This window comes from Accipiter gentilis, chromosome 23 (genome assembly GCF_929443795.1).
Source record: "Accipiter gentilis chromosome 23, bAccGen1.1, whole genome shotgun sequence".
In the NCBI taxonomy this organism is placed as follows: domain Eukaryota; kingdom Metazoa; phylum Chordata; class Aves; order Accipitriformes; family Accipitridae; genus Astur; species Astur gentilis.
In genome coordinates, this window is record NC_064902.1 from 20,504,488 (window position 1) to 20,517,129 (window position 12,642).

Below are 12,642 nucleotides of genomic sequence, written 5' to 3' on the forward strand. Positions count from 1 at the left end.
GTTTGCAGCATGGTAATGCTTGCTACAGGTGTCAAGTTCATCTTTTAGCCATTTGGGGTGGTCCACAAAACGTGTCGCTTTGCCATGACATTAAGCAGTGTTTCTAAGAAGCGTAGCCACGTCAGAGATTTTCTGTTGCCAAGCTGGCACCTGGGAGAGTGGAAAAGTTAATACAGCCACTGGTATTACGATCTTTTTAGGGACTCCTCTGAGACGGTACAGCAGAGTCCACGTTTCTGCTGTAGCCAGCCGACCCGCTCTTGCTTGCCATCAGCCCCGTGCTCTGCCAGTCCGACCCTGGCCGTGAGAGCAGCAGGGGTTGAGCCCGCAGGGGAGGATGGACACCTCTGCGTACACAGCTGCCTGCAAGTGCAGGCCTCGGGGGAGACTGGGACACGATCCAGGTCTGTATCAGGATTTTACCTAATAGTAAACCACCGCAGATGTGCCAGCTCACATATGCCTAGAGTAACAGTTGGCATCGATATTTGGCTACCTTATTTACAAATTCTTTTTGTGCGTACGTGTTCAATTAGCGTTTCCTTTTCCTTCCAGGAACAGCCACCACATCACCCTCAGTCCTGCTGAAGCGTTTGGGGGGGGACGAGCCCGTACATGGCCGGCTAGCTCTCAGGCTAGAGCCCCCGGCCTCCGCTCCGGCTTTACCTGCTCTGTGACAGGCTTCCCTCCCACCTCACCTGAGGAACCTCGTCCAGAAAGGAGTGACGAGAGCCTGCCAGGACTTCACCTCCTTTTCCTTAGAGCTGTAGAGACAGCACAGGGTGAGAGATGGGATCATCCCCAGACCACAGGTAGCATGTGCCAGGGTGAGAGCGGCTTTTGGGCTTGAAGGGGCAACAAAGGGCGGGACAAGTAGGTAGAGTGAAGAAGGGGTAAGACAGCGCCTTCTGGACAGGAAAAGGGAGACAGGCGTACCCACGCACAAGCAGGTATTATCCCTGAGTGTGGGAGAAGAGCTGTCGCCCTCAGCCTGAGGGGGGAGAGGAAGGCGCACAATCTCCCTGAGGGGCTGGGGCAGGGAGGCGCCGCCACTCAGGCAGAAGCTCCGCGTTCCCCATCCCCTTCCCCGAGGATCTGCGTGGCGGGGCCGGTATGAGGGAGAGCGGTAGCCCGAGGAGAGAACGAAGGCTGCGGCCGTACACCTCGGAGCCGATCGTCCCGCCGTTCCCCCTCACGGCCGTCCCGCCGTTCCCCTCACGGTCGCCCCGCCCCGCCCCGCGGCCCCGCCTCCCCGCGCGCCACCGCCCCCCCCTCCCTCCCCGCGGCGGGAGGGGGAGGGCGGGCTGTCGGGGCCGCGCACGGGGACGGCCCGGGCGCCATGTTGGAGGGTTGCTGAGCCCGGGGTCTGTGTGTGTGTGTGCGCGTGTGTGTGTGGTGCGCGGCGGCTGGAGCCCGGTTTCCTGCGCGGGGTAAGGGGGGGGGGGGCTGGAGGAGGGGAGCAGCGAGGAGAGGGGGGGAGACGCCCAGGCGGATCATGGACGTCGAGAGGCTGCAGGAGGCTCTGAAAGGTGGTGCCGGGGCTTGCCGCGGAGAAGCGGGGGGGGGGGAGGATTGGGTGGAGGAAGCGGTGTCCCCACGCTGAGGAGGGAGGGGGACAGGGGGTCTTCCTCGCGGCTGAGACCCTTCTGGCGGGGAGGGAGCGCCCTTGGCTGAGGGCGGCAGCTGCCCTCCGCCGGGGACGAGGGTCGGCGTCGCCGCGCTGTGGGTAGGGGGCTGCTCGCGTGGGAGGGAAGGGGGTCCCGCGGAGTGGGAAGAGGCCCGGGGGCTCTCTGTGGGGACGGGGAGAGGTGAGCACCCGGTCCCAACTGCCTTAGCGATTCCCCCCCACACTCCCCCCCCCCCCCCCCCCCGCCCCGGGCTTGCTCTGGGCTGCGTGAGGGGGAGAGGCAGAGGGAGGGTTAGTGACCCCAGCGGCTCCCTTCCTTCTCCTCCTCCGCCAGGCCCGGGGCTCCCCTCGCCTGGAGTGCCCTCTGCTCCCCCCGCATGCCTGCCTGCCTTCCCTTCCTCCGCCCTCGCCAGTACCTTTTTCTTTTTCTCCCTCCCCAGTCCGCTTCGGCGCTAGCTTGCCTTGCTGGATACGCAGCCTGAGGAAATCGGTCTCTTTCTCTGTCGTAGCTGCTCAAAAGAAGTTGCAAATCAACTTTTGCTGCTCAGATGCATGTAGTCTCTCCACACGAAAATATTAAGTGTTTTACAGGGCTGGGAGGCTGGTGGAACTCTTGGGAACAGCTAAAGCATTGTGAAAGCGTGGAAATGTTTTTGTGGTAGCTGTACTGATCGTTAAAGCAAATAAATCGCTAATTATGATGATTTTTTTTCTGTCCTATCTTCTTTTACCGTTCTTTTTGTGTCATTCTCACACCAACAGATTTTGAGAAGAGAGGAAAGAAGGAAGTGTGTCCAATACTGGATCAGTTTCTTTGTCATGTTGCTAAGACTGGAGAGACGATGTAAGTGTGACTTTTTTGGTGATCTTCAGTTGTAGCTAATAACACTACTGCATTTTAAGTCAGTGAGATGCTACCTGGATTCTCTTTTTGTCTGTAGATGGCTTAGCGTGAGTTAAATCGGCTTGCCTTGGTTCCCATTTAATTTTGGATGGATTAGTTTTGTTTGCTGGTAGTTAGTTTTATCTAACAGGGAGGCTTTTTGTATAGGCTTTGCTCAGGGGTATCTGTCAGGTCTTACTGATCCTGCTCAGTACAGTAAACCTGTTGCTCTTTCTGCATTTTATGTGACATTCAGGTTTTTTAAATGGAAAGTTTAGCTCACTGTTATAATGCCTGTTGTATGCTGTTGTAATATCTGTTGTATACAGTATTGTATACAGTATCTAATAGTATTATTGACGTAAAGATATGAATGGCTTGGATGATTTCTTTCTAGGCTTTTTATACCATGCTGTGTGATGATTGTGTCTAAATGCTTTTGGTGAAGAGGGGAGGATCAAGTAGGTGCTTTCTGCAGAAGAGGAGACATATGGGAACTACTCTGAATTTCCGCAGTTGCTCGTTTTTCAGCTCGCACAGGAGTTTCACTTTTCCTGGACTTTCTTTCACAGATCACCCTCACGGATTTCCATCCGAAGGTGTGATGTAGCTGGAAGGAGCTGTGCTACACGCTCCTTGTCAAGGATGAGCGCTGGTGCTGCGCTGGGTGACTTCCTTGGCGGATCACTATTTGGCAGGAAGGGGAAAGGCTTCCCTGGGTGCGTTGCTATAGAGTTGCTCACTTTCTGGCTCCCAGGCTGTCTCCTTGTTTTTGAGGCCTAGTGCCAGACTACAGGCTTCAGCAAGAGATACGTGCTTTTACTAGTGTTTTGTTAGCAACCAGTGATCGCAGGGGCTTTGTTCAGGTTTCTAGAATCCCTCTAACTTGTACAAGGTTTGTAGGTTTGGCGTTTGTGGTTTTTTTTTTTGTTTTGGTTTGGGTTTTTTTGTAGCTTGCTAGTACTGCTTGAATTAATGCTTTTGAAAGAAAAACAAGTTCTGAAATGTACTTTGCTCTTTGAATAGAAGGTTTTGGCTCAGCAGAAATACCCAGCTGTAATGCTTAATATTTTGGTGTAGTACTTCTTTTAATATAGACTTACTGTGGTGTGTTTTGTCTGTATAATATGTTTAAAATATTTTTCCTCTTCTGAAATATTTTTTCAGGCTGTTTCTATTGTTTCTGCCACTATTACATATATTGAAAGTAATTTTAAAAAGTGATTGTACAGGGCAAGTTTTTGGGAAAATTCTTCCCTCTGTGAAACTTGGAGAATGAATAAACTCCTGACTTTATTTCCATCTGGGAAATGTAGATTTTTTTTTTTTAATTATTATTTGATTATTACAAACTATTGCTTAAACCTGAACTGGAATCTATCATGTGGAACTTCATGTAGACGCTGGCCTTCAATGTTTTCAGGGTTTTCTTTGGCTTTTTTTTTTTCAGGTCTGTAGCTTTTTCCAGCATTCTTGAACCTTTCAGTTGCATTAAATTGTTTTTTAAAAAGTATCGGATGTGAACATCAGAAGTATCTAATAGAATCTGGAGACAGACATGGAAATATTGTTCCATAACATTTAATTTGCTTCCCACTATCTGCCAAAGTCTGTATTTCTTCATCAAATATGCTTCTGTTTTCACTGATGTGTTATCTATCAAAGTATCAGGAAGAAATAAGTAAAAAATCTCGTGGTAAACATTCATGTAGGCATTGGTAATATGCGTTATAAGAGCTTTATGTATTTTTAAGCTAGTACAGCTTGACTACTGTAAAAGTGTTCCTGAATACACAAACCTAGCAAATACATTTAATTCAAAATGAGTTAAATATTCTGTATTTCCAGTTATACAAAATTAACTTTTATTTAATAGAAATCTAAACCAGTTATAAATACATTGCCTTGGAATGAGAAGATGAAATCTAAAGTAATATTTTGTAGTTACAGTTATTAGGATTTTTAGGAAGTTCAGAGCTCAGTTAAAAAAAAAAAAAAAAAGGGTTAAGTGAGGGGTAATTACACAAATGGTTTGCAGACTTACTAATTGAAAAACAATGAATCTTAGTCACAGCCTGTTCCTAAAGTAACAAACAAAAAGTACCCATGTAAGTGAGGACCAAGACAAATACGGACAAGAGAAATGTGAAATATTTTTGAGTTATTGTTGTTTCTAGGAGAGTTATACAGTGTTCTTGGGGGGGGTTCTCAGCTTTTAACTTACCCTATGATGCATACTGATACTTAGATGAAACACTGCAGTCTACATCCTGGGTTAAATATAGTGTTCTCGCCACCCATAACTCTTCTGGGCATAGTTGCAGCAGATCTTGTAAACAATTAGTAAACTTAGTTTGAAAGGGTACTAATGAAGTAAACTAAAATTACTTTCAAGGTTCTTGTCAAAGCATGATCGTGGCATACATAGCTTGCTTAACAGATTGAAAGCACAGGCTCATGTAAGGCAGTTGAGTACTTCCCCGCCCCCATTTGTTTCAATATGCTTATTCATCCGAGTGAGTTATGAACAGGTAGATGCAGGTTTAGGTTAGGCTGTAATTTTACTAGTATTTCTCTTGGCAGCAGTCTTGGCTAAGGCAGCCCTTGTGTCACTGTTTCACTTGTGCTTGTTCAACTGTTTATGTAGCTGCATGGTAACCTAGAGCAGGAAACTGCTTGCAGTTGTAAGTAACTTTCTTTTTGGCAGCACTGTTTTTAACAGGGTTCAGTTCATTGATCCAGCTTGTTTTGTCCCTGTTGACTGGTACGTCAAACCCCAGCACAACTGAAGAGGTGGAGTAGGGGAGGAACAAAGGGTGAGAGTTGTATAAGCTACCGCTGCAACTATGATAAGGCTCTTCAGAGTGTGTCTTTATCATAATTAAAAGTCTCTTTCATTTACAGGGAAGGTCTGGAGTAAAAATGTTGCTAAATTTGGTTATATTAGCAGTGTAAACTTGGTTGTATTACCAGTACCTTGCAGTAAAAGCCTGATCATGCGCTCACGTGTGTTAACTTCATCTATTTGAAGTTTAAGCTGTCTTCTTGTAGAAAGTTAACCATTCACTTAATTGTTTGTGAGATTATGGCCTGCATTTACAAAAGCCTGTCTCAACTTCCTTTATTATAGGTGAACAGAAGCAAAAGTTTGATTGCTTGGCTACTGTGAAATATTTTAACAGTTGCTATGGTAAGACTTAGCCTTAGGTGAAGTATAAAGTTATGGTTCAACCTTTTCTAATCTTGTGTTGAGTCTTAGGACTTTTTTTTGTTTTCAGAGGAGTGACGTACTCCTTAATTGACTTGACTTTTTACTAAGATACTAACATGGAATTTCCTTAGTGAGACCAAGTATAGTCAGGGAAGATCATTGTAACCTCCTTTCCTTGAGTTTGTAAAAGATCAGCGTGACTTGCAAAAGTGGGTAAAGCGAAGAGTTAGGAAATTTGTTAGTCTTACTATTTTACTGTATCTGAAAGACCTCTTAAAAACAGGGTATGTTTTTCTCCTTGTTTTTTGCATAAGAAATCCACTTATCTATTTTTTTCTGAAGTAGAAACAACTTTAAGAGTACAAAAGTCACAGCACTGCAATACTGGAAGTGAAATGCAAAAGTGAAATTTTTTTTGTTCTTTTGAAGAATTCTTAAAGAATAGATAGGAAGATCACTCGACAATTGTGCTCTTGTGTCTCGTAGTAAAATAAAATTACCGCTTAAGAAATTCTCTTGGATTTAAAATCACTCTGCACCTTCAACAGCAAAAATGTTTCTAAACCATTTATCTAGGTACTTCACCAAGAAAATCCCATTTGTTGGACTGGATAGGAAAACTAGAATTTTCATTTGGTTCTAAAGTTGAAAATAAAACTTAGAAAACAAAAGCAATGAAAAATTTTATGTCCATTTTCTCTGCATTTCCTCCACTCCTGCTCTGGGCAGGCAACCTACAAAGCACAGTTTTAAAGGCTTACTATAGTGGAAAGTATAATACAGGTGGTTACTGACAGTGAAGGAAGCCAGAAATAAGTAGTGATCTGGGGATATACAGTATATAGGCAGAAGTGATTAACTGTAAAACAGTTGTAGGCTTAAGTAGAGAACACTGGCCTGGCCAGGATATAATGTAGTTATACCAGTTCTTGTCCTGAATGCAGTATAAACAGCCATTAAAATACATTCTGGTTTTATTTCTTTGGGTAGTCAAATTCTTTCCTCAGCGTTTCCCTGGAAGATCTGAAATATTAATTTGCACCTCATCTAAGTCTGAAGACAGAAGTTGTCTCTTCACTAGTTTCTTTGAGGACCAACATAAATGCTTTTCTCCAAAGTTCCTTGAGTCAAGTTTAATACATGTGATTGTAGAACAAATGCGAACACCTGTAGTATCATCATAGATTAGTGTAAGTTGGAAGGGACTTCTGGAGGTCATCCAGCCAGACCCTGTACTCAAGGGAAGCTAATTCCAAAGTTAGTTTAAGTTGCTCTAGGGTTTTGTGCAGCATTTCTGAAAAATCTCCAGTGATGGCAATTCCATAGCCTCTGTTTGGCACCCTGTTTCACTTCTTAACCATGTACACTGGCAAAAATGTTTCCCTTGCAGCAACTTGGAGTTTCCCTTGGAGCAACCTGGGACCACTGCCTGTTAGCCCTCATTTCTGCATGTCTGAAGGGAGTCTGTTTCTGTCTTGCCTGTATGCAATTACTCCTTCCGTGGTGAAAGTCAGCAGTTAGATTCCACCACCATAGCCTTCTGTTTTCCAGAAGAAGAGACGCTGCCTTAGCTTCCCACCTAGGTTGCATGCTGCAGCTCTGTTAACCATGTTAGTGGCCTTCTGCTCATCTCACCCTTTCTTCTCTCTTCTGTATTGCCTGACCCCAAACCAGACATAGTATTGCAGTTATGGACTGGTAAATGCCAGGCAGAGGGATATAATCACTTTGATACTGCAAATGTAGCGCAGTGTGCAGACAGCCTTTGTCACAGCAAGGGTACACTGACAGATGTTGAGCTTCCCGTCTGCCAGCACAGGTGTTGGCCCCAGTATTGACTCTGAGCAACATCATTTGTAACTGGTTGCAGTTAGACTTTGGACCCTGTCGACCTCAGCCGCTGCTGGGTAGGCCTGATGGTCCACCGAATCTGTAGCTATCCAGCTTAGCTGCGAAGATGCTACGGGAGACTGTGCTGTACGTCTTGCTCAAGTTGGATTAACGGTGTCCACTGATCTTCCCTCATCGACACAGTCAGGTAGATCAGGGATGATTTGCTGTCAGTAAATTATATAACTGTAAATGTAAGTTACATAACTGTAGCTCTATCAAAGATAATGGCAAAAAGTGTTTTTTACCCTTTGATGCTGTTTCATGTACACTGTGTAGCAGTCAGCTGTTTTTTCTTAACTAAGTTTTTGGAACACTTTTTTGAATCAGTTTGGCTTTTATATTATTTAGTTACAGCAGTGAGATAGTTTGTCAGCTGTAGAAAAGATTGAGTGAAGATTTGGTAGCAATGAACATGTATGAGATAAGTTCCCATTTTCAGCTTTAGTGTTCTAATGATGTATTCTGAACTCTTGTGTAGTAATTCCTTTCTTATCTTACAACTATGTAGGTTTTTGTAGCCATATGTCCTTTAGCTTATTTCACATGCTTAAATTTAAGTCTACTTTTTTTGATAAAGTATGTTCTCTGGTCTTATTCAACTAGCAGTTTTGTTGCTTGACATGTGTATGCTAGTATTTTTTGACTAGTTTGAAAATTTTGTTCTGATTTGGAGGCAAATCATTTTCTGGAAGTCTTTAGAACTATTGGGGGAATGTAGTTTGTTATGTTTTTTTAAAAAATTAAATAAAACAATTCTCAAGTTCCTGCCATAATAAACAGGATAATATTTTTCTGAAAGAAGTCTGTGTGCCTTTGTTAGATAGGCCTCTTCCATTTCCATGTTCTCAGTGAAGCAAGAGATGTGCGTAAACTTCCTTGCATTGTTTCCTACTATTATTCCTCACTAACTCCATTCCACTAAGTGATTGGAATTATTCTCCACTAATTCACTTTCCACTGACATCGTGTTTTCTGTCTCATAATCCACGGATGCCTCTGAAGGACAGGAATCTCAGTTGAAAAGCCTGCTGATTTATCTTTGCCAAATATAGTTTAGCTTCCTTGCTCTTTTACCTATAATATAAAAAAATTATATATGTATCAAATGTACAGTTGTAGTACTTCAGAGGAATCAGTGATGCAGATGAAATCACTTGCTCCTTTAGGAAGTGCACACTGTTGTAGTGTTTTATTTTAAACGCTGCCACTTCCTATCTGTTGGGAGTGGGGTTTACAGTATAAAGGTCAAACTTTAACTACCATTATAAAATATGCACGATGAACTGATCCTAATAAACTTTAGTCTCTCTGTAGAATACACATGTAAGGAGAGACGAAAGGCAGGCTCCTCATAGCGATGCTAACTTTTCAGTGTAATCGGACTATTTTAACTGCAAATGCAACTGTATGCGCCTGCAGACTTCCATTCGTAAGTACGTCTTTCTTCCCTGTTGCTCTATGCAGTCTGTTCTTATAAGCACACTCCCTGCTAGTCTTTTTGCAGACAGTTCGCTGTTACTTTGCACAGAAAACCACCCCACCATTTATTCTGTAGTGGTTAATACAGTTGCATGTGCTTCTGATGATCACCTTTAGTAGTATTCTGTTGGCACCCTTCTGCTCTTCAAGCTCAATTCTTCTGCATTGTTTAATTGGATTTGTTCTCATCCTCAGAGTTTCTATCAGTTCTTACCTTTACCTCTTAGTAATGTTTCTTCGCAGCTGTAGTGGCTGCCTAGGTATTACTTCTATCTTTTCCAGTGAGCCTCCAGTCTCCTGTTCCATGGTGGCCTTGCTTGTTACTATTTTATTTGAAGTACCTTCCCAGACCTTTGGGTATTGCTCCACTCTGTATTACACTTTATGGTAGCAAGGATGTTTTCCTGTTTTGACCTTGTAATTGATGAGCCTTGTACCCTCTTTCTGTCTACAGATTTTGGGAAGGTTTGTGCTTGATGGCATGTGTTAGGTGGAGGGAACAAGGCAATGGTGCATGCAGAAGGGAGAATACAAAGCAGTTTGGTTGTCTTGGAGGGTGGTGGATTACCAGGTTTGTGGATAAACCAGACTGCTGCTGCTTTTCCACAAAGCTCGTATGTGTCTGGCAGGTCTGGGTTTTAGAAATAATACTACTTGAAGACAGTTACAAGATTTCCATGATGGCTACACCCTATGAGGCTTTGCTCCGAAGTGGTAAGGGAGTATGATGACGCAGAAATACCTGATGCCTATGTATTAGGTCACTGAGGTAGGGTACACCTTGTCGGCTCAAGCTTAGTTTGTGTCAGCTGAACTGCCTTGTGTAGAAGTCAATTGGATGGCTTTTGTTTCTGGTTTTGGAAGGAATTAGTAATAGAAGTGCAGTTTACTTGATCCTAGTAGTACCTTTCAGACCTGAGTAAAGCCTGTATTTTTATGGGACAAGGCATGAACTGGCAAGCATGGGAATACAGTGCAAAGTCAATTTGGATCCAGAAGTCGTTGCACAGGGTGCATTTTCCTTAACCTGGTTTCCCAGCTTTATTGCTTAATATAGTAAAGAATTGATAGCATTATCTCAGTGTGGTGTCCTGCTCTTCTGAGGTAACCTGTGGATCTCTATGCATTGGTCATTTAACAGTGATAGCTACACTTACCAGATGAGTTACAGCATGTCTTTTATTTGGTTTTTGTGTGCAAACTGGTGATACCTGGAATGACTTCAGTGTCCTGTATTAGTAGACATGTGGAATTTAATTTGTTTATGGAAGAGGTGATATATTTATATATGCAATTATCCAGACATTAGTTTATGTTACTTGGAGTGATTTTTCTATAGGTAGCGCCTACGGAGATAGTAATTTTAACTTGCTGTAAGTTCAGGAAGACTTCTAAATATGCTTCACTTACTGCATAATACTTTTCTTAAGTTTTGACTCCTGGGCTTCTGCTATACAGGTTTATTGAGAAAGTGTCATCTATTTAATGTTTCTATATTCTGCCTGTATCAACTCCAGAGTACTATAGAATTATATTGCACCTTTGCCTGATGGGCTGTTCTTCTGTGGAGTATCTGTTGAATGGGATGCACTCTGAATTGTGCTATGGAATTCCTGCAGAATCTATTATACAGTGCACAGCATCACTCTTGAAACATGCCTTAGTGAACACTAATCTGTTCAGTCAAATTTTATCTGAAATGGAAATAAGTAAAAGCTAAGAATAGTCCACAGAATTGTTAGAGTTGAAAAAAATATGGTTGTCTGAATTTCAATAATGTTCAATCATGTTAAAGTCAGATCTGGACTATCTAAGCAGTTTTGGGGAGGTATTTTGACACAGATAATGCCTATCTGCTATTGACAATCTGTTTGGCTAGTGCTACTCAAATGCAGCTACACTTATCTTTGGTAGAGCAGATGAATATAAATGTTCTTAGGGCTTGTGTGATTGTAACTTGAGAGAAGACAGATACCTTCCCCCCCTCCTGAACTTTTTGTGCTAGTTGCTTAAGTGATACTCTTTACAGTTCTAAGGCTAATGTGAATGTCCTTTAATTGAAGTTTAAAGGTTAACAATGAAATTTCAAGAATGTGGTCACTGAAATCATGCCTCTCTGAAATAATTATTGCTGGTATAGTTTGTTGTAGTAATAACTGGATCAGTCTTGCATTAAGTGTTGCAGAAATGCGTAGTAATCTAGTCCCTGTCTTGAAGATACATTCTACAGAAATGAGGCAGATGTGGGCTGAGAAAACAGTTGCTGTACACAAAATGGTTACTGAGAGTTCTGAACAATTCTGTGTATTTTATCATTAAGTTATGCAGGAAATATTATTTACAAGATTGTCAATCGGATTAAAAAGTACCCCAAACTCAAATGATATTAAGATCATCTAGTACAAAGGGTGCTAACTAATTTTTTTACGATGGTAAATGTAATAATTACATAGAATATTAGTAAAAAAAAATGCCCGCAACTAGAGAAATAAAATCTGTTGGGGTAAAGTATCCTGTAAAATATGTGACAGAAGGAACATACTAGGTCTGCATATATTGTGGCATAAGCTTAGTGTGGTTCCCTGAACTAGTGGGTTTTGTGCATAATAGAAGAAAAAAGGTAACTAAATTGTAAATAAGTTTAGTTGATATTGCTCAGGTGGGGGGACTTAGCTGGTACTTGATGCTTATACAAAAGTCTGTGTTTGTAAGACTTGGAGACCTTTGGTGTGCACTTTATAGGAAAGTCAATATCTGGGGTGATCATTCTACTTGTAATAAAACTTGAGTTTTTTTAGAAGTGATATTTGAATATGTGCATAAATGAGATTATATGCAGAGTAAGAAATCAGAGTAAGGTAAGAATTTACATATTGGTACACAGTGCAGAAGCACAGTAAGTGGAATAGTTCAGTAAATGTACCAGTTAATTCTTACCAGCCAAAAGTAACTTCAAGAAAATTTTCAAGTGGAAGAGGGAAATATAATAAAAATACCATCTACTTTTAATTTTGTCTTTATAGATAAGCCACTGCTGGTGGTTTGTGGAAGTTTTGAAGCCTTTCAGTTACTTTGTGCGTATTGCTTTCTGCTCTGCTATTAAGGAATTTAATTCTTGAATGAAGAATCTGTTGTAATCTTGTACTTTTTTGTTCTCTGGTGAGTTTGCCTTTAAAAGAAAAGAAAATGAGAAGTACTTGAGTTTGGTTTTAGATAACTATATTAAGAAGTATACTTTCCCGAAAAACTCTGAGTCCTAGTTCAGCTTTTTTTCTGTTCTGTGCAGCAGCTGTATTCTGTTGGAGTCAGCTGAATATTTATCAGCAGAGATCAGAATTAGTCCCTTGATGATTACATATACTACTTTAATGTCTTCATCAGCTGTCCGTTTCCATAACTAAGTCTTAATCTTTTTTTATTCCTGGCAATAGCAGTAGTAATTTGCAAGTAGTAGAGGTGAACACTCATACTACCGAAGTAGGTGTAGTTCTGATGTGTTACAGTTTCCGTGGTTCTCAAATGAGCTTGTCATGCTCACAAGGAGAGCAA

At 42.1% G+C, this 12,642-nt stretch overlaps 1 protein-coding gene across 1 annotated transcript in view; it reads left to right on the forward strand.

The window, feature by feature from the left end:
- The first annotated feature begins 1,315 nt into the window (after positions 1-1,315).
- Positions 1,316-12,642, forward strand: part of PPP4R2 (protein phosphatase 4 regulatory subunit 2) — a 33,083-nt gene continuing 21,756 nt past the window's right edge. The window contains exons 1-2 of the mRNA XM_049826511.1: positions 1,316-1,529; positions 2,390-2,471. Coding sequence (XP_049682468.1) covers positions 1,496-1,529; positions 2,390-2,471 — 116 coding nt within the window. The 5' untranslated portion in view covers positions 1,316-1,495. The remainder of the gene's footprint in view (positions 1,530-2,389; positions 2,472-12,642) is intronic.